Source organism: Lampetra fluviatilis, chromosome 1 (assembly GCF_964198595.1).
Source record: "Lampetra fluviatilis chromosome 1, kcLamFluv1.1, whole genome shotgun sequence".
Taxonomy (NCBI): Eukaryota; Metazoa; Chordata; class Hyperoartia; order Petromyzontiformes; family Petromyzontidae; genus Lampetra; species Lampetra fluviatilis.
The window spans coordinates 8,528,513-8,550,796 of NC_136275.1; the positions used below are offsets into that span (position 1 = coordinate 8,528,513).

Below are 22,284 nucleotides of genomic sequence, written 5' to 3' on the forward strand. Positions count from 1 at the left end.
CAGCTTGGGAAATGAGCACTGAAGGCTTCTACTGTAAGGGATAACGTTTCCCTAATTGGTTTTATAGAACTAATTTCTCTTTCCAAATGCTCGCTGTGGCTCAGTGTGCTGAACCTTGTGCATTCTCATCACAGTCCACTGATATGTTGAGTGGACCTGTCATTGACCGCCTGTAACTGACCAGTCTCAGAAAAGTGGCTGCAACAATCCAGGCAACTGTACTACTGCGTAAACAAATTAAGGCCCCCTTTACATGCTGGCTTTCCAGCTTTTTTTATCAACAAATGAGATCGGGTGTATTGGGGGTGATTCGGTAAAGGCATATTTTAGCATGGCCAGGCAAAATTAAGAAAAACAATACTGTATCTCTATGATGTTTTGGTGACGGGCAGAAATCAAGCTGCCACATTTGAGTAGCTGTTTTAATCATCGATGGCTTGATAATTTGAGGTAAAATGGACAGCAGCTAACATCAGGTATCTTACTGCAGCTGCCATGAAAACCACAGAACTGGTGTACGGCCTTGTTGTCATGCCCACAAGCACCAGGTCAATAAGGCACAAAAGACTGACAGTCGATACCATATTATCTAGTGAATAAACCGTTGAAAAACTGACACTGTCTTATGAATAAATGAGAAGACACTCACAATGCAAGATTAACAAGATAAGCATCTAATAAAGGAGGAGCTACATGTAACAGCTAATCGAAACTACAAGCAAATTCAGAGGAAAGCGTTCCACCGCTCATTATAGTTATCAAGCAATTTAAAATAAGTGACACACAGTACATTGGGTAGAAGAGGAAGATAACACGGTGATATATACACAAAGGCAGCCGACATCTGCGGACTGAAAAAACATTCATGAGGCTTTGAATGGCGAGCTTCACATTCCCCATAAAATAAAACTGTACAGTACATCTCAAGTGGAGATCTTAACTTTGTGGAGTGTTAATTAGCATATGTTTAAGACAATAGCAATGACTCAGTGGCCAACTGCCAAGCAAAAAGTATTGGATTAAAAACATTTTGACAGATGAAGAATCTGACATGCTTCTAGTGCCTTCGGGATAGAGTGATGTCAAGCCTAGGCAGTGTCAAGATCGGTGGAGGAGGCTCATGAAGCAAGCTACTGGGGAGTTGGAGGCAGCATCCCTCCATCATCAACAGAGGGTGGAGGAGTAATACTCACAACAATGAGCAGAGCTCCCGACGGCCAAATGCAGTACGTTGGCACAATGGGGAGCACAGGTGGTGCATCTGACAGTCATCTCCGTCAGTTAAGTCCTAACACCTAGGCCTAACCTGTAATTTACTGCCATTGATCCTCAAGTGCATATAGCCAGGTACAAGTGCTGTGGTGACGTCACAGCCACTTGGTGACGAATGGCGGTTATTGTTGTGAGTGTCTGTGCGTGTGGTGCACCTTGACGCTAAGGTGCACCTCGCTTGGCACAAGCGCCATGGTGACGTCAGTGGCAAACAGCGGTTGTTGTTGTGTGTGTGGGATTGTGTGCTGGAGGACCGGGGCACCGCTGCCCTTACCCTCTGCCTTGTGCAGCTCCAGTGCCAGCTGCTCACGGGCCTCGGCCTCATGAGCCAGTCGCTCGGCGAGCCCTGCCGCATCATGCGTGCGCCGGCTGCACTCCGACACCAGCTCCGTCTCCGCTGCTCGTGCCTGCTCCAGCTGCACCCACAATGGCCCGGGGTTAGTATGGCTACAGGACAAAGCTCAGGGCAGTGAGCAAACCCACATCAGCAGCACCATGTTATCCGATTGTGTCTACAGACAGTAGAATTGTGGCTGAGTGTTCAACTGACTATCGTAATTTTCCAACTTCACATCCCAGTTTGGGATTGATGAATGCCACCACCTCTTCTGAATGCAATACAATGAGTATCACTTTGTGGAAATCAACAGACAGGCACCCACCATTGAAATGTGGAATTTCCCTCAACAGCTAACAAAAAAGAGTGCCACCCCATGTTCAACTGAGAAAGGAGACACTTTGACATTTGCCATGACATTATTTGAGAAATGGTCACCCTACAGACACACTGATCCGCAACGCAGACATATAAAATTTATTGTACCTAACCACACTAATTTAAGCATAAAGACATTGATAATTGATGTGATACTCACATAAAAAATAGCCAAACTACAATGGCCCTTCGTTTTGACATTGCTTGGACATGACAATTGCCTGTAGTGCAACAACATGAAAGAGGGGCTGGTGGAACACAGACATATACATCTGTGGGTGACACCAACCTGCAGGGCAATGAGTTGCCTGTATAAGGCAGTACAGTCAAAATGTTTATAATCTAGTTGTGCATTGATTTAGACATTCTATTCTCACAAGCATGGGGAGAGCAAATGAGTATTACAAAAAAGAAAACGCTAAATTCTTGAGCAAAACTCTTCTGCTTTGCGGAAGTTAAAGACACCATTTGAATGTAATGAATCACAAAAAGGCCAAAGGTTAGCATGATGAAACAGCAATCCCGATGAATAAATGAAAATAGGGATAAGAAATTAGAGGCTTAAGTATGTGGTTCACTTCCATTTTTGTTACGAACAGTAAATTCCTCTTTTATCAGTTTCTGAACCCCCCCCCCACCAAGGTTAACAAATGTAACCAAAAATAAATATGGATGGCATTGATGACCCAATTAGCGTACTCTAAAATTAAATAAATCAACACAAACTACCCACAAACATTGCAAACATCTATGGTCCACGCTCACATTCACACATTACAGTATGGAGCAATCTCTCCCAAAACGTGCAATGACTCAATCAACCGCAGCTTAATATTGTAGTAACGCTTATGACTCGTTCACACCGGAGTTGGAGGCACACTTGTTTATTTAACACCACACGTTGTGACATACACACTGAGGGGGTATCGGCCCCCTCACCCGTCTATCTGAGGACACACCTCTAGGCTAACCCTAGCCTGCCTCTGAGTCCTCCTCTAATGGGCTAGGGGAGGCTATCTTGGCCCGACACTGGTCAGTCGGGCCCGGTACCCAGAGTCCAGACCAGCACTGGCTCTGGCTCTGGTACCACGCCACTGGCTCGAGCCTGCGCGGTCCTGATAAGGACAGCGTGCCAGGGGGAGACCAGGGCTCTATCTAGGACGTCTTCCGTCTTCTCTTCTTAGCTAACACAACACTCCCGAGCCCTTCGATACATTCCCCTTTTATACCCAACCCCTCCCTGAGGGGTGGGGCCCCGGGGGATCATAATGACCGAATCGACCCCCCAGGGTGTCTGGCGCGGACGTCGCAGAGGGCACCTGCTCGTGCACACATGTAGCCCCGCCTACTGTGTTTGTTTACCATAGGCTGCCATGCATAACGGGCTCTCTCTCTAACACCCCTACATCACTCCCCCCCGCATAGCATGCAGCCGTCCCGGCTGCCAACATACAAAAATTTGACAATAAAGGTGCCTTCACCCCCTGACCGCGCGTGTGCCTCACTATTTTTGAACAATAACAGGAACCAGAACAAGAACGCAACAACAAGGTGAGAAACAACCCGTCGCACCCCCCCGAATAAATACGAATTCCGTAAAAAAAAACAGCCTATATACAATCAGCAGGGAACCCACCCCGCACACACAACACACGGTGAACCCAACATATGTACATCCGAGGAGCGAGGAACACACCACCCACACAACACCCAATAAACACAACAGCTATGTACACATTTTGCCGGCCTCACAACAGTTTGCGCATTTTAGCGCGCGTCCTTGCAGCGGGCCCCTCACACGGGGTAACCCCGCGTGGCGGACCATCAGGTGGTGAATGTCCGTCTTGGGGTGAGCATTCATCCGACTCCGCGTGACCCTTGGCATCCGCAGGCGGGGTGATCGGGCGTGAGCCCGTCACTCCTGATGCTCCTGAAGGTGGCACAGCCGGCAAGGCATTTGGTGAGAGCGACGGAGACGGACCCAGCGAGTCGGCCGACCCCCCACACGTTTGGCCACGCGCGTGTGAAGTGGGATTGTGTACCGCCGCGAAGGGTTTTAACCTAGAGGGGTGCACGAACCATCTCCGCTTCCCCCACTTTATGCGCACGCACTGCGGACGTAACACCTCCACCACTTCCACAGGGCCCCGCCACGGCCGCACCAGTTTAGAGGAGGTCGCCAGTGGCACCTGGGGGCAGTGCAACCATGCCTTGTCCCCCGGCTTCCACTGCAGTATGTGCGCTCGACTCAATCTGAGGCGCTCATTCGCCTTCTGACGGAGGTCAGAGTTTCGCATTGCAGCATCCCGTGCCTCGGTCAATTTGTCCAGATTAAATTTAACATGGTCAGCCAGATTAGTTTTTCCCTGCGGCACGGGGATCCGCAACTGGGCACGAACAGGCGGGTCTGGTTCTCGGCCGTACATGAGGTAAAAGGGAGAAAACCCCGTAGCTGCATGGGGTGCCATCCGGTACGCCGCCAAGACCCCCTGAATTTGTAGGTCCCAATCCGTTTGCGAGTCCGAAACTTGTTGTGATAACATGGACGAGATGGTGCGATGCAAACGTTCGACCATCCCGTCAGTTTGTGGGTGATATGGGGAGGTCCGAATTTTCTTTGTGCCCAGGAGATCGCAGACTTGTCGGAGTAGTTTACCGGAAAAATTCCTGCCCTGGTCGGTCAGCAACCTCTCCGGAGCACCCTTGTCCAGGACATAACCCTGAACAAAGGCCTCCACGATGGCTGCTGCCGACTGGTTGGCCAGAGGCCAGGCCATAGGCCAGCGTGTAAAATACTCGACACCAGTCAACAAATATCTATTCCCCCTGGGGGTGGCGGGGAATGGTCCCAAAATGTCCAGAGCGACCAGCTCGTTTATCCTGGACACCTTGATCGATTGCAAAGGCGGGTTAGACTCCCGTGCCGGCGGTTTGCGTTGTGCACATTGAGGGCATGATCCCAACAAATCCCCAACATCCCTCGTCATGCCAGGCCAATAAAAATCAAGTTGCAACAAGGCGAGAGTCTTTTGGGTCCCCAGGTGTAGGAGGCGCTCATGAGCGGCCCATACCACCCTACCCCGCAACCCAGTAGGGACCACCAGCCGATGTCGACGTGACTTCCCGTCCCAATGCATCAGCAGACCTTGGCACATTTCCCATGCGTCGGAACCACCTCTTTTCCCCCCCCCCGCACCGCCAACGCGACGTCGCCACCCGAGGAGGGAGACATCCTCCATCTGGAGGCGCCCCCATTCAATGACGGGCAACCCCAACAGGGAATCTTTGCCCTGTTGTTCGATCGAATTAGGAACCACTGCATCGTCGTCGTTGGCGGCCGCCAAGACAGGTACCGATGTGTCCCCTGGAGGCCTGCAACGTCCAGACCCCAGGAGGCATGCACACTCGGAGGCGGTTGGCAAGCGTGACAGAGCGTCCGCGTTGGTGTGGCGAACGCCCTTACGGTATGTGGTTTGGAAATCGTAATCCTGGAGGACCTCCAACCATCGGGACAATTGTCCCGATGGCTGTTGAACCCTCAGGGCGTACTGCAGTGCCGCATGATCTGTGCGGACGGTGAAATGCCGACCGTACAGATATGGGCGATACTGTTGGACGAAATGGACAATTGCCAACAGTTCCCTACGGGTGACACAATATCGTTGCTCCGCTAGAGACAACACCCGACTGCCGTACGCAACCACACGTTCCACGCCGTCAACCACCTGGGAGAGCACGCCCCCAATACCCGTGTTGCTCGCATCGGTGTCGAGCAAGAACGGTTTTGAAAAATCAGGGTAAATCAGGGGGGGAGCGTTTACCAAAGCATCCCGAAGGGAGCAAAAAGCAGCTTCCTCCTCCTGACCCCAGCAGAACCGAACCCCTTTAGATGTTAAAGCATGTAGGGGTTTGGCGATAGTCGCAAAATTAGCGACGAAGCGTCTATAATACGACGCAAACCCAATGAAACTCCTAACCTCTCCCACTGAGGTGGGAGTCGGCCAGGAGCTAACACACTGCGTTTTGGCGGGATCGGTAGAAATACCTGAGCGGCCCACGATGTGCCCCAAATAACGCACCGACTCGCGTAACAAATGGCATTTTTGGGGCTTAAATTTCAAATTAGCAGCCCGCATCTTTAGGAAAACTGCCCGCAACCTCTGGAGATGTTCCTCAAAAGTTTTGCCAAAGACAATGACGTCATCCAAATAAATCAGGCACGACTCCCATTGCAATCCAGCCAAAACCAATTCCATCAACCGCTGGAAAGTTGCCGGCGCTGAGTGTAAGCCCATCGGCAACCGGTTGAATTGAAACAGGCCGTGCGGAGTACGGAAAGCAGTTTTAGGCTTTGAATCATCGTCCAGAGGAAGCTGCCAGAATCCCGAAAGTAAGTCCAATGTGGAGAAGAATCGCGCTCCCGCCAAGGCGTCAAGCGATTCGTCCATCCGTGGGAGCGGGTATGCGTCGGCAACCGTAATTTTATTAAGGCGCCGAAAGTCAACGCAAAACCGCAACGAACCGTCCTGCTTCTTAACCAGGACGATCGGCGCTCCCCAAGGGCTGTTGGAGGGAGAAATGATGTCGGCGGCTAGCATGTCATCAACAGCCGATTTGACATGGTCCTTTTCGGCGGGACTCAACCGAAAAGGATTCTGGCGTATTGGCGCGCTGTCACCCGTATCAATATGGTGACGCAGCAGATGAGTGCAGCCCAAATCGTATTTATCCCGACTGAAAACGTCGGAAAATTCCCTCAGTAGTGTCTTAAGACGTTGGCGCTCTAAATTTGACAGGTCCGTCGATCCCGCGCAAAGCGCCTCGAGCCACCCTTCATCGCTGTCCGAATGTGGTCGCGGTGCAGGGACAGCGCCGACATGACTCGCGACGGGTTCCTCACAGGGCACCGGCGTTGCGTGAGCAAGCACGGTCCCCTGTGGGACCACCACCGTCTGCGAGCCCACATTGAGGACCGCGATGAAGGGTTCTCCTTCCCCTCTCACTATGGTCTGGGCCGGGAATAAATTAGGTCCACTGACCCCGGCCCTAGACGGTCCCAGCAGAACCCCTTGAGCCCCAATGCCCTTAGCGAAGGGCCGCCGAAGTTTCAAAGGAATTAACATTTGCGCCCCCGGAGGAACGCGCACCGTTCTATCTACGAACGCCGGCACCGTCGCGAACGCCGTCCGGCTCGTAGCGGGGGATGGCAGAAACGCCATGCGTCGGCCCGATGGGAGCTCAATGCATCCCTGGTCGATTAATATCCTAATCGGCATTTTGGCCAGGAAATCCGTCCCCAGCAGGCACGGAACCGCCAGCGAGGAGGAAACAAAAATCGGCCCAGATAATTTAATATCCCCGACACAAATTTGGGCTCGAATCTGTCCGATGATGCCAAGTGAACCCCCGTTAGCAGCAAAGAATGGCACATTAACAGGCATCAAAGGACGGCTCTGGACAGGGAGAATGTTATAAATCAACTCCGAAATAATGGTCGCCGATGCTCCTGTATCGACCAGGATGCGCACCTCCACCCCATCGATGTGACCCACAACGGCCGACGACCCCGACGACGCGGCTACAACCCGATGGGCCAACACGGACCACTGGCTGGGTTCAATGTGAGTACCCAGAGCGGTGCGTGTTGGTGCCATGGTACGCGATATTGGCCCCCCCTTCGCTGCGGTGTTTGAGTGTGCGACGAGCGTGTGCGTGGGCCAAACGTGAGGGGTGCCGCGACTCGCCGGATTATGATGGTGGAGCTTGTGACGAGGGCCAGCGTCCCGTTGAGGCGTCGTCCCACGCTGCCGAGGAGAGCGGCACCCCGAGGCGACGTGGCCCCGGATGCCGCAGTTGTAGCAGCGTGGAAGCGCTGGTGGCGACGATGGACGTTGTAGATGGCTCGAACCGGCCCGGTCCTCCCGCGCTCCCGCTCCGTGCTGCCGTCGATGGTTGACGGCGCAAACCTCTTCCGCCGGGAGGGTGGCCGCAGCGACGGCGCGCCCGCTCGCCGCCTTGCTGGCCTTCCGTCGTTGAGAGGACAGGTTTGCGTGGAGGAGACGGGCCGCTTGGAGGGAGCACATTTCTGCATCGTCCTGTGCGACAATGACGATGTCTAAGTCGTCCGCCAGCAAAAGTATCTTCTCTGTCACCATGGCGTCGATCCCTTCGTCGTCCATTCGTGGAAAGGCTTCCTTCGCCAGCGCCAGGAGGCTTGTACGGTACGCCAGGGGCGACTCCTTCGCCCCCCGCTGGCGATCGTAAAAGAGTTGACGACAGTCCGATGGTGGCCCATACACAGCGGACAGCACTTGCATCGCCTTCCGCAGCGTGGAACGCCTCTCCTTCGCTGCCGATGTTAGTGTGGCGAGGGCGTCGCTGTCGAGGAGTGCTGGCAGTGCTCGGAGAGCCTCGGCGTCTGTCCACTGTGCCATCTCCTGGTGAGCGAGGAAGCGCCGCTGGAAGCCGCCCCAGTCGCCCTCCTCGCCCACAAATTCTTTGAGCGGCGGCAGTCGCTGATGTAAGGCAGCGGCTGCAGAGGACGATCGCGCTCCCTCGTCTCCCTCACTCGACTCAGCGTCGGCCCGAAGCAGCGATGGCATCGCCGGTCGCACCCGTGGTGACGCGGCAGGTACTGTACTCCCGCCGTTGGACGCGATGCTTAGAGCGGCCACGCCCTCAACAGCAGCTGCGGCGATGGCGGGAGATTCAAAATGTTGCTCCGTTGAAATGGCGGGAAGGCGCTGTGGTCGTTGGCTGCTGTCGCCTCGTGGCGGTCCCGCAGCCCCCAGCCGCGTGATGTTATCGAGCATGGCGGCTGCGGCGTACAGCAGCTCGGCCAGCTTCGCGTGCGCCTGTCTCAGCCCCTCCGTCGACGGCTCCCCTTCCTCCAGCTGCTGTGGCGTGGATGCACCCAGCCCCGGCTGCTCGATGGCATCTTCAGCCGTCTCGGGCTCTCCAACTGCAGCGGTGTCCTCCGCCCCTGGTACTCCGACTCGAGTCGTCCGGCGTGTATCCATGTTCGTACTTTGTTTCACTTCTGACGCCAGATGTAGTAACGCTTATGACTCGTTCACACCGGAGTTGGAGGCACACTTGTTTATTTAACACCACACGTTGTGACATACACACTGAGGGGGTATCGGCCCCCTCACCCGTCTATCTGAGGACACACCTCTAGGCTAACCCTAGCCTGCCTCTGAGTCCTCCTCTAATGGGCTAGGGGAGGCTATCTTGGCCCGACACTGGTCAGTCGGGCCCGGTACCCAGAGTCCAGACCAGCACTGGCTCTGGCTCTGGTACCACGCCACTGGCTCGAGCCTGCGCGGTCCTGATAAGGACAGCGTGCCAGGGGGAGACCAGGGCTCTATCTAGGACGTCTTCCGTCTTCTCTTCTTAGCTAACACAACACTCCCGAGCCCTTCGATACATTCCCCTTTTATACCCAACCCCTCCCTGAGGGGTGGGGCCCCGGGGGATCATAATGACCGAATCGACCCCCCAGGGTGTCTGGCGCGGACGTCGCAGAGGGCACCTGCTCGTGCACACATGTAGCCCCGCCTACTGTGTTTGTTTACCATAGGCTGCCATGCATAACGGGCTCTCTCTCTAACACCCCTACAATATCATGGAAAGAAGACGAGGCTTTTACTTGGGTTAGATCCTCCGTCTTAAACCATCGGGGGTGACCACCAGGGGCTTCTACTGGCATTTGAAAGAGGTCATCTTTTGGGCAAATACATTTTACTTGCATTCAGACCACTCATAAGTATCAATGCCATGACATCTGTAAGCGTGACACCACCTCCTGCCCCCAGTCAAAGCCACAATATGGTCTACGGAAAGCGCTTCACCATCCCACTCTCCCCACAACCCCATCGGAAATGTTTTGGTTGCATAATGAGGCATCCAGTTGGAAATATTTGAGAACCCCTGATTTAACTAAACACAAACTATTCCACATGTTGAGCCTCCCTCTTTGCTTCTAGTCGTCTCAGAACTAATGCTAATTCGAATTACACAGGCACCCTATCTAGTTTGTTTATTTTCTGTGTGCTCATCTGTATCATCATTGTCACCAACACCAATTTGCTCTTAGGTAGGACATTCATATTCACCTTTTAATATTTACACTAACAACAACGAATCTGTTCTGGAATCACAGACACAAATATGGATCTAAATATACCTGTATTCGCCTTCCACAGATTCCAATGATCCCATACAATGGGGTGCGCTCAACTTCTCTATGGTTCTCTAATTGCTCTGCACTTTTGAGTTTCCCAGTGTTTTTATTGTATCACACTACCAAACACAATTTCAATTCACATAAGCTGAGTCTTCCACATCCAGTGAACCTCAGCCTCCTACCTCTGCCTCACGGTGATGGGAATTGACTCATCAAAATGTACAGGAGTAATTTTTGAAGTGTTATTAGATTGGTTAAACACATAGGCTTTCGCGATCAATATCATCTATAATACAGTTTTTTTTAGGTTAGATGGTTAAACCCGCCACCACCCGTTATTAGATTGTAAATATTTAGTTTATAGCTATTCATGATTCGTTAATAGTGTTAGTTAAATATGAGTGCTTACTTTTAATAACATGTACAACATGCCATTCATTATTTACAGTATGCCAGAGATCCTATCACCAGTTAATCCAGCTTCAAGAGGTTTGTTTAGCTTTGCAATAGGCAGATTCAACTACAATTTGAATATTGTGAACTCAAATCATGACTGTCATTCAGCTCGTTCAATTGTATTCTTTTAAAATTGGTTGATAATATTTTTACCATTTTTGGTAAAGTTAACCGTGGTTGCCCTGGTCTTCAACACAAAAATCTGAAAATCTCACAACAGACTCAGGGCCACCAGTATAGCTGAGAACTGATCGACATTTGTCAGAGTAGCAACACTAACTTTTGACTATTCCACCACTGCTGCATATACAATACAAACTATCAATGCCTGTAAATATCTACTGTCAAAGGACTAGGGTTGGCACATTGTGCATTAACGAAGATAACTTTCCCAAAGTTTTTTTTTTTAAACAAACGAACAGTGGGCGAGAAGACGCTCACCCTGAACGGGGGGCACGGCAGGAGGAGTTTGGAGATCACACGCACTCCATATCCCATGCTTGGTTTGTAGTGGGAAGAGAAGCGCGTGTACAGGCAGATTCTGGCGCCCGCTTCTGTCGTCGACCCTCCCAGCCGATGATGCCCATTCAAGTTGAAGCATAGAGGGGGCAGTGGTACGCGTGTGACAACCTCGCACACCTCCAGCTCACTGCCCTCAGGCCAAAACCCTGGAGCAAGAACTTCTCCTGCACAGCCCTCAGTGTCACCATCAGCCACAGCCTTGTCCCATGCCACATTGTCACCAACTGTCTGGTGGCTGCATTTTGTCGTTTTTCTCAGAGTCTTGTGAAGAGTTCTCAATTTTCTACTCATGACTAAATTGTCAACGTTGAGATTGTCCATGTTGTTCAGAATAGCCACAGTTTCCATGGTGTTCTTGCACTTCACGCTGGGGTCTTTTTTCAGAGACTCATTGCTTGTTACCTCCATTGAGAGTCATACAATGTTACGTTGTTATCTTCATTGATGAAACTTCTATTTTAGATTAACAAAAACCTTTGAGGTACGCCTAATTTAAATGTCAGCAAAAAAAAACCGTTCAAAAAGCTGAATGAAATTCTTCACGATGAATGTGCTAAATGATCAGTGACATGCATACCCAGATCATAATTCCTTGGTGAGCCTACACTATACATTGGTTTCATTGTGGCTCCGTTAGTCGTGTTTGCAGCTCATTACGTCACACTGTAATGACACCCATTTTCAGGCAATGTCTCACACTGGCTGTTTGGCAAGGCCAAGGCGACAGTGTCCAAGTCGCAGCACTGAATCATCCCCAGACGAGTATGTGCGAGTATATATATGAAATGGCATCTCCCCACACCGCACCAGCACTGCTCATGCGCTGACGCTCTTGACAAAGTGACACACCCTCGTCTCCCGGTACGACACAAGTGTAAACATTACTGCAAACACCTCCCCCACTGCCCATTGACTCGTGTACAATTACAGCTCCCCTGCCACGAGGAGACGTGCGCACACAACACCACGTCACACGGAGACCCGTGCCTCCCTAAAACTCATAAACACGCACATTGATATAGGCATGCATACACACACAGGCGCTCAATCTAACATGGTAACTGAGCGACACATCTTGCAATGGGGCTAGGGAAGAGACCAAACTTGAATGATTAACTATCTATGCAGACATAATAGATATCCAGGAGTGGATTGACTATGACTGCTGATGTTGATAATAACGATATTATTTAAGATTGCTAAACATACCCATCTTGGCTAGTATCTCTGTTTTCACTCGCCCATGCAAAGGGGCTCAATAAAAAAAAAAACATTCAATCATCACATGCTCTCCATAAGTAACTGATTAAAATGTTTCACTGAAGATATTTGGGCGGCGACATTTGCCCAAAGGTAGCGTGTTTGCCGATTGCAGCAAAGGTTAAATACTTCGAATCTGGAAGACCGCCATGATTATTACAGTTGGTATATTAACCATACAAATCTGCACCGTCTTCTTCATAGTTGACTTTAAAGATTCTCTGATGTCATTTGAAATAAGTGGGCCAATTTAAATGATGGGATTTTTGTTCCTGTTCCTATTCTGCAGCCAATCCCATTTTTCATCACAATTTAAGAACGTGCAACGCAGTACAGCATTGTCTATATACTAATTTAGACAAAAGCTTGGATTTATGAATTATTAGTTTGTTGTATGCCATTATGAAATGTGGTAGATTCAGCTCACATATTCATAACAATTCACAATAGAAATGTAATTCATCCAGGAAAGCCTATCACTCTTTTTCAAAATGATCCTGCATGAGGACGTTTGGCCAATTTCTTGTTAGCTTCTCGTACAGGGGGACACTGCTATATTCGATTGCAGCACACTGCTAATGAATATTTATTATCACATTAACAGGCTCTTCAGCCAGAATACAAACCACAGTAGTCTTGGTCTCAAAGAAAGGTTTTCTTTTTAAACTAGAACATTTCCACACTTAAAATATTATAATATACATGTTCTGTTTTAATAAAGTTCATTGAGCAGATCGTATCTCAGGAAACCAAAAGGAGAGTGGTAGTGTGTCATGCAAATAATTAATGATACTTCCGTTCCACAGAAATGGATTACGAACCAAATTGTTGTGCTGCCATCTCCTGTCCACCTCGCAGTACAGCAGACTGAAGAGATGCAGCACAGGAATATCCACTAGCCAACCTCCATAGCTCTAGTTTATACTGGTAGAAACCTCCTGGTTACACCAGCCCACAGGGGATTATTGTGTCCGTCCGTCGTGCATCCAAAAATGGGAGGGGTGGGGCTGGGTGGAGAGGGGAGGATGGGGAGGGACTGGGTGGGGAGGGGAGGGTGGGGAGGGGCTGGGTGGGGAGGGTGGGGCTGGGTGGGGGATGGGGCTGGGTGGGGAGGGGCTGGTCACCCCGTGGTGCCCTTATAAAACTCAACGTTTAACCTACTCACACCGGCTTGTGCCCACCCTCACAGTCGGCCATATTTGCGGAATACACCACGTTGACCCTGGCCATTGACCGAGCAACCCAACGTTCCTACCAGCTCCCTCCGCAGGAATGTGTTGAATATGCACCACTACCACGGTTTATCCAAAAAACAGCATTGACCTCACTACCACTGGGTCTCAACATAAGATTTGTTAATTCCAGACCAGTGAAGTTTTATGTGGGGGTGCCACACCTGGGGATGATATAGCAATCATTGGCCCGTGAATCTAGTGCTCCCTGCACCACATTTTTCACACATCCCCTCCCCAGGACTAGGTCCACAACACCCAGCGAACGCAGAGCCCAGGGTAAACTAAGAGAGCTGCGCATGTGAACGCGGCTCCACCACTCCCGATTCCACCAGTGCAGAGCCATGGGAGAGCACAGACAGCACACGCCTCGGGGTGGGACTTGCGTGCAGTCACCTGTCGTGAGAGCTCGGCAAGCAGGTCGAGCAGCCGGCTTGTGGCGGCCTGCAGACGTGCACTCGAGCTCAGTACCAGCTCCTCCCCGGCGGCCTCAAGCTCAGGGCCGGAGAAGATGCTCTCGGAGAGGCGCTGAGACAGTTCGAGACCCTCATCAGTCGCTGCCGAGCGCGCGCTGCTCGTCTCATCCATCTGGCCCTCGTGCCACTCTCCTTCGTCTGCGCCTGCCAAGGTTTGGGAGGGGGTGGACATAGCACACGCACAACGCAGCCCTATAGTAGGGCCAGCAGTGTGTGCTCTCTGTCATAATGAAGGCCCAACTAATTGCACGAAGGCATGTGAGAAATATTCTTACTGAAGATATAAGTCGATAGCTGAATTGCATAATCGGTAGAGCCCTTGCCATTGAGCCACTTTTTACATTGTGTAACATTCTCTTTTCCACAAGAAGTTGTTGACAGGGCAGTTACACGAGTTCAAATTCCTGTCTGGGGTCAGGTCAGACCATCACCCTCCATCCAAAGGGTTGAAACAATGAGTGTACGCATGTTGTATGTATGCAGAACTTCTTTCGCCCCGTACGTAGCCAAACGTGATAATACAATCGGAGGTGCAGGAAATACCTTATCCACTGTAGGATTAACACTCTGCATTTTGATTCAAGCTGCTACACAGACACATAAGACAGCGATTCCCTGTGTGCAGACTGCAGTGGCTGTGTGAAGGAGATACCGTCGACTGGTATCCTGTAGCCGCTCAGAGTTCGGGGGGACGTGGACGACGCGACCCCTTCATCCACGTCAAGCACAGACCCCGCCGGCACTTGTGCGGACGTCCCAGCATGCTCCGGCGGGGGGGCCATGAGAGCAGAGACGCGGCGAGCGATGGACTCTTCGGAGGAGAGTACGCGTCGCACCACCTCGGAGAGCACATGCAGCAAGCGCTCATTGGCCCTGACAGTGTTTGCGCTGTGAAGCACAACAACAACAAAAACAGAAGTTGGCCACGCCGGATACACGGGCAGCTGGACAGAATACAGACAGATAGGATGCTTTGTTTATTGGAGTAGAAGCCCCACTGAGAAACATATGGCCTTCCAAAGTAGATGTGAAGGAATGACGTTTTTTTTTTTATCAGAACAAAAGTAAGAGAAGATCTGAATATTAAAACAATTTCTATATGTACATTTTCATCTGAAATGTGATTAAACATTGTTCAGGGCCGGCTTGGCCCTGATCTCAGAGAGAATTAGATTGCTCCGAATTGAACTGGATCATGTGGCTAAGACACTCTTGAAATCACACTTAACATTGACAGAAAAAATGTCTACATCAAATTGGGAACATGTAGATAACATGACTGCCTCGTCAGCTGAGACAATGTCAGCAAAATGTAAAGATAACCTGATTTAGAAGTTCAACCTCCTTTCCAAGAAGAAGCCAGATCAACACATTAAAAAGTTAGACGTTGACAAGGTTGTTATTAATCTGAGTAATAGTCCAATTTCCGACGGCCTAAAATCGGTTTTGGCTAAAGGGTTGAACTTTGCAGTCACCCCTAAACACATCCCAGTGGATAATATCATTGCCTAAGTCGAAGGGTTTGGGACACATCGCTGCAGACGTAGCAAAATCGGAAATCGCTGCAATCCTTAAAAACGCCAAGACACCAATCAGCAACATCAGTAAGGATGAACGTTTTGAGCTCAATTAAAAAAGAGGGATGACATCGTCATCCTCTCAGCCGACAAGGGCAATTCCACGGTCATCATGGATGAAACCACAGACAATAACAACATTCAGGACCTACTTAATGATGGTAGCTACACAAAAATTAAAAGAGATTCCACCAACAGCCACGTTACAAAAACCAACAACATCACCACTGATTCGGCTTCATTAATTGAACAAACCAAACGGTTTTCCTTAAAATCCTCTGCTGCTAGACCTGCCAGATTGAATGGCTTACCAAACATCCATAAAGAAGGTACACGCCCCTTAGTCCCATCGTCTCCACCATTGACTCACCCACCTACAAACTGGCCCGGTTTCTGTCTGAGACCTTGCAACCATTCACTAGTAAGACCACCTCATCTGTACTTAACTTAGCTCACTTGGTATCATTAATTAAGGACATATCACGGTCTCCAGGTAATTTGCTCGTTAGTTTCGATGTAGTTTCTTTGTTCACCAAAGTTCATGTGCCCGACACCATTGCAATCATTGAAGATTTAGTCCAACAAGGATTGAATGCTGATGTACCAGCCCTGGTTAGACACTGCCTCACCAATACATACTTCACCTGGAATGGAACATTTTACAGACAAGTTGAAGGCACCCCAATGGGTTCTCCCTTATCTCCGGTTGTAGCCAATGTTTTCATGGAAAAATTTGAGATGGATGCCATCCAGGCATCCACTCTACGTCCGTCCTTGTGGAAGAGGTACACAGATGACACATTCGTCATCTGGCCACATGGCCGACCAGCTCTAAACCAATTCCTCAACCACATTAATTCCATACACCCAGCCATCAAATTCATCATGGAGGTGGAAAAGGATGGCAGCTACCATTTTTTGATGTTCTAATCGAAAAGAGACCAGATAGCTCAATGGGACACTGTCTACAGGAAAGCAACTTCAACGGATGCCTACCTAAAACCTGACTCCCACCACCATCCATCCCAGAAGAATTCCCTCATCAAAACTCTGACCATCATCACCTTGCCAGTGAACTGAAACACGTGCACCAAGCTCTCAAGATGAATGGATATATTCAGACCACACAATCCGTGAAGCTATCACCCCAACCGTTGGGAAAGAACCATCTGAGGACCCAATCAAAACCATCACCTTGCTATACATAGCAGGGGTTACCAAAAAGATTTCCAAAATCTTGAGCAAACACAAGATCCAGGCTCGATTTAACACAGTACATAAAATGTGTGATCTGATCCCATCTGTGAAGGATAGGATCCCTGATATGCAATACCCTGGCATCTACAAACTAAGCTGTGTGTGCAGCAGTAGTTACATTGGGGAAACTAAGCGACATGTCTCGGACCATGTTTGTGAGCATAAGGCAGATTTGAAACGCATAAGGACCAACACGTGGCTGATCATTGTTTTAATGCAGTTGGCTCACACTAAATTTATTTTTCTAAGACGAAGGTACTTTGTAAGCCCACTGGCTATCAACAAAGATTCGTTTATGAAGCCATTCACATATACAGACAGACACAATTTCAACCGAGAGGATGGGTACAAACTCAGCATTCATTGGAAGTACGTCATCAACCAGTTTAATTCATAACTGGTTGTAATGTTCCCATCCTGCCACCTTCCGATGTTAGTTTTTATTTTCCCCGTGGCTTCGGCTCTCCGATTATACATTAACAGGTAACATTTTTTCACACCAACATAGCCACCTCCGCGCGCTGACCTCGACGTGGCAGCAGCTCTGCAATTTTACATTAACATGCTAATCTCTCACATTAACATAGCCACCGCCACGCCTTAGTGGATGCAGCTCTGCGATCTAACATTAACATGCTAATCTCTCACATTCACATCACTAGCCCCGCCTACTTCGTTTATGACCCTTGGGCTACACCGATTTTAAACCTTTAAAACAGTCTGCGCCTCAGCAGCTTTCCCCCTCTCTTTTTTCCTCCTGATGACGATCGCTTGTAGGTTGTGATCGAGACGTATTTTTTTTGTTTATTTTTTTCATTCATTTGAACCTATCTACGTGACTTTACCGAAAGACCCAAAGAATATAAACATTTATAATTGTATTTTTTTTAATATTTACAAATTTTGCTAATCAATTACTCATTCCTTAAACAAAGATTGGACTTCAGTTGAATGGGATGCTGTACATGGCATTGCCATCAACGATGATGCTTAACAAATGTGGCAGCTGTGAGGGTAGAGCACCCATAATTTACACACCTATGTCTGAGGCCTACTTAATGTACTGCCTGACTACATTTTTGGGATGAGTTAATTCATTGAGTATCTTTGAATTTGAGAGAAAGCCGGTGAACCGAGTGAACTCCTATTTGAGGGGATAATTCTCAAAAGTCTGCACTCGAAGGCCAGCAATCTACTTTCTGTGCTACCTTCTACAGTGAGTGTCCATACTTGCCAATGCAGCTTCTCTACAAAAACCACCAACGCTTACCCAAAGTTACTGCTGTCACATCTGAACAGGTATTCACAACTAGAAATTGAATGCGTCATTGCATTTTCCGCGGATCACGCTAACCACCGCATCACTAACTCTAATGCGCACTCACACACGCACGCGCTCACACATAACGCTAAACGATCACATGCATGCTCAACAATCACATGCACTCGCACACACGCAACAAGACGCCCACATACGCTTCCACACTCGTACGAATGCCCACGTACGCACCGCTCAGACTGGAGCCGGTCCAGGTCGGTTCTCATGAGACCCAGGAGGTTCCCTCCCTCCTCATTCTCGCGCTCCCTCCGCTGCAGGAGCTGCTCCAGCTCTGAGCTGCGGCTGTGAAGCTTCTCTTTTAGCGTGTCCAGTTCCTTGCGCAGCTGCAACGACAAGCAGCAGCACGGCCTTAACATACACTTACCGTCAATGAGCTCCAATGAGCCTTAAAACTCTCTCAGAAGGATCCTGCTTAAGGATGTTTGGCCAATTCCTTTTAAAGTAGCGTGTTTCATGTGGGAAGAAGCCAGACAGCATACATCAAAATCAAGAACCCACTTAATGCACTGCCATCTCTTGGATATCTCACAGCCCAGCAAGTTGGGAGTCTCACAGTACAACTTAACCCTGTCTACCTATTGATGATGCAAGTTTATTAAGCAGGCTCTTGGCAGGGGCAATGCAGCTTGAAACAGTTTTATTTACCGAGCCTTAAGATAAACGTTACAATAACTAGGTGACTGTAAATTACACTGTAAGACCAAACCTTGCAGGCCAGATGCCAATTCTGCAAACGTTTTCGAATCTGGTAGATGGAAGGATACCGCAGCAAAGAGTGGTGCCATGGAGGGCACTGGCTGTGATGACCTACTCTGTGATGAGCCTTCAGACCAAAATAAGTCCCCGGTTCATTACCTGCTGTACGCTCTCCTGCTGGCCACTTTCCTTGTACAACTTCTCCGTCCATTCAGCAACAAGCTGCGCTTCTCTCCTGGCTGCCTCCGCCTGTACGTGCTCCATCTCCTCTCGCTTGTGCTCCGTCTCCCCTTTGGTGCGCTCCAGTTCTGCCTGCATGCACTCTTGCTCAACCTGCTTGCGCTCCAGTTCTGCCTGCACATGTATCAGCTTCTCCTGTACATGCTCTAGATCCACCTGGTTTTGCTCCATCTCCACTTTGTTGAGCTTCAGCGCCTCCTGCACGCGTGTCAGTTCCTCACTCATGCGGTCCATCGCCTCATGCTTGCACTCCAGCTGTGACTGCACGTGCATCAGCTCTTCTTGCGAGCGCTCGTTCTGCTCCACGCGCCTTTGCTCGGCTTGAGTGCCGTCATGGAGCTGTGCCCGCACGTGCTCCAGCCTCTGCTCAAACTCCTGCTGCATGGCAGCTCGCTCCGCCTGCTCTCCCACACAACTCCCGTCAGCCGCCTCTAGGGGCATCGTTCGCAGATGGCGTAAATCCAAGTTGTACTGTGTGGACACCACCCAGAATTGATAACTGAGAAGAAATCAATTCTGACAGCCTGATCACTTCCTTTTTTCTGTACATGTATTTACCATTCATTAACTGGAATCAATTAATCTGAGGGAGAATTCTCCATCATAAACCCAGTTGAGAGAGCACTGTCAGGTTCTGGCTCCACACGTTGGCATGCCAGAACCACTTCTGGATTAATTTAAAAGGCTCAGAGATTAAAATTATATTAATATAAGAAATGTCAACAGATGCTTAGCACATGCATTCATTTCCATCTGTAATAAACCCTTACAAAATTAAAAAGAAGACATTCTTTCTAACCAGAAGTAACCATTACAAGTTAGAACTGGTCCTGGGTCCCCACCTTCACGAACCCACACTGGCAGCACGGTGAAGTATTGTCAAACAATCCCTATAACCGATACACATGGGGAATTTTTATCTGGCAAATTAATAACTTGAAGAAACTTCACTCTCATAATGGATAATACGAATTATAATGTTTTCGTTCTTTCGAAAGACTACTTCTTAAGACGTTTACTGAACAGTACTAATTAAGGTATTCAGCCAAATCCTCTTTCAATACTGCTTTTTCCTTAAGAATAAGAACAAACACAAGATAATACAGAGCAATGCAAACATTAATTAGCTACCTACCTGCTGTACTGCCTTCAGCAGGCAGCTCACTACCCTGCATAAGTGAGCCAGCAACCCCGCGTGGGAGGCGTACGGCGTGTTGACACGTGGCGGGACGGGAGCGAGGGCCACCTCACCTGGTGAGCCTGCTGCAGCTGGGTGCTGTGAGCGGCGAGCGCGGCGTTCTCACTGCGCACGCTTCCCACAGCTTCCTGCAAAGCCTGGCTGTGCTGCCTCCCGAGCCTCTCCGCCTGTTCCTTCAGCTCTTCCTCGTGCGCTGCAAGAAGTGCCTCCAGCTCTTCTCTGTGCTCACCCCTGAGCTTCTGCACGGCTTTGCACACATGCTTTTCACACTGCGCCTCGAGCTGCTGAGTCAGTGCCTTCACCTCCTCCTCCTGTGCCTCTTTGAGAGCCGCGACCTCCAGCGCCGACTGCGCGTCTGTTTCCGCGGCATGTGCCGCCTGCAGGTTGGCAAGCTTCTGGTTGAAGGACTCCTGGAGCTCTTGCAACAACTCTTTCTGCTCCCTCTTCAGTTTCTCCATCTCGCCGGCATGCTGCTTCACCAGGCCAGCGCACAGTGCCTCCACACTTGTGTACTCTTCTGACGAACAGTACACAGCGCCATGTGGCCAGAGCTCATTTTCCCCGAGCTGTCTTCTATCCTGCATCTCGCCAAGGAAGCTTCTGAGTGACTGTAGCTCCATGTGCTGTGCTTCCTTAACCGCCACCATAACTTTTTCAACTTCATCTTTGTGCTGCTCTTTTAGTGATGACCTGAGATCATCCAGATCCTTACTGTGAGCCTCCTTTAGACTCACAGCCTCTTTCTGATGTTCCACAGTGAGCAGAGCTCGCACATTTTCCATGTCTCGCTGGTGCGTCTCGTTCAGAGATGTCGATAATGAGTCCAGATCAGACACCAGTTGTTCCTGCAGTTTCCGGCACTGGTCTTTAAGTCTGCCACATTCACTTTGCAGATGCTTCACCATGCTCACATGCTCCTTGAATACCTCCTCCAACAGAGCCTTATCTTCTTTGGGGAACCTGCAAAATATAAACAACTCAATTAATGGCACTACAAAGCAAGGCTTTCTATGGCCACGAAACACCATGTAAGTATACATGGGGACTTGTTCTATGATTACATCTATCGCATTTACTCAGGATCACTTCTTGAACTTGACAGCCCCAGAGTTACACTTTTTTATCAGTCTCGAACCTGTACTTTTGGAAGCCATGCACCCTTGCAGCTGGGAACCCATCACACTATGCATGGCTGAATTGCAGTCATCTATGCCTTTCCATAATCCTCCACAAGCAAATTGCCCTCGTTGCAGACACAAGCTGCATTTTGGAATTATGTCAAAGAGGTCATTGTGCTGAATGAGGTGGGAGGCAAGTACAACAGGTGTGGTGCTGCCCACATCACCCCAACATGGACTGTGCTGACCTTAATAGGTGCTCACTAACAGTAGCCATCCCACGACGGTTGACTGAGATCATTACCTGAACGTTGCGTCGTGCAGTGCTTGAGAGACGCTGCGAGCTAACCCAGAGTCACCGCTCTCGGCTTCACTTGCTCCAGACACTTCAGCTTTCTGCTCCTCCACTGTGGTACACATCAGATTAATCTCCTTTCCTGCAGTGTGTAGTGGTGTTTCTGATCTGTCTGGCTCATCCTGCTTCTCAGCTTGCAATGACTCATGCGATTGGACCTTCCAAACTTCCTCAGTGGCAGCCAATCTTTCTGCCTCTTGATGCACAGCGACCTGAAGTGACATGTCCACTATCACCTGGAGCACAGAGAAACACATTCAGTGTTTGAGAGTTACAAGGTGCAATGAAAACTGCAGTAAGGCAGACAGTATACCCGTTAAGAGTTTTCATTTTTAATCATGTATAAATACCTATATACTTCATAACAGTTAAAGACTTTTGGT

At 49.5% G+C, this 22,284-nt stretch overlaps 1 protein-coding gene across 8 annotated transcripts in view; it reads right to left on the reverse strand.

The window, feature by feature from the left end:
• Positions 1-22,284, reverse strand: part of AKAP9 (A-kinase anchoring protein 9) — a 99,274-nt gene that overhangs the window by 37,028 nt on the left and 39,962 nt on the right. For 5 of the 8 annotated variants that reach the window (XM_078855141.1, XM_078855170.1, XM_078855164.1 and 2 more), the window contains 7 exons: positions 21,851-22,137; positions 20,482-21,388; positions 19,150-19,701; positions 18,466-18,617; positions 14,774-15,009; positions 14,042-14,265; positions 1,547-1,688 (listed from right to left, as the gene is read on the reverse strand). In XM_078855141.1, coding sequence (XP_078711267.1) covers positions 1,547-1,688; positions 14,042-14,265; positions 14,774-15,009; positions 18,466-18,617; positions 19,150-19,701; positions 20,482-21,388; positions 21,851-22,137 — 2,500 coding nt within the window. The remainder of the gene's footprint in view (positions 1-1,546; positions 1,689-14,041; positions 14,266-14,773; positions 15,010-18,465; positions 18,618-19,149; positions 19,702-20,481; positions 21,389-21,850; positions 22,138-22,284) is intronic. The other 3 variants (XM_078855190.1, XM_078855184.1, XM_078855149.1) reach the window with 3 other exon arrangements.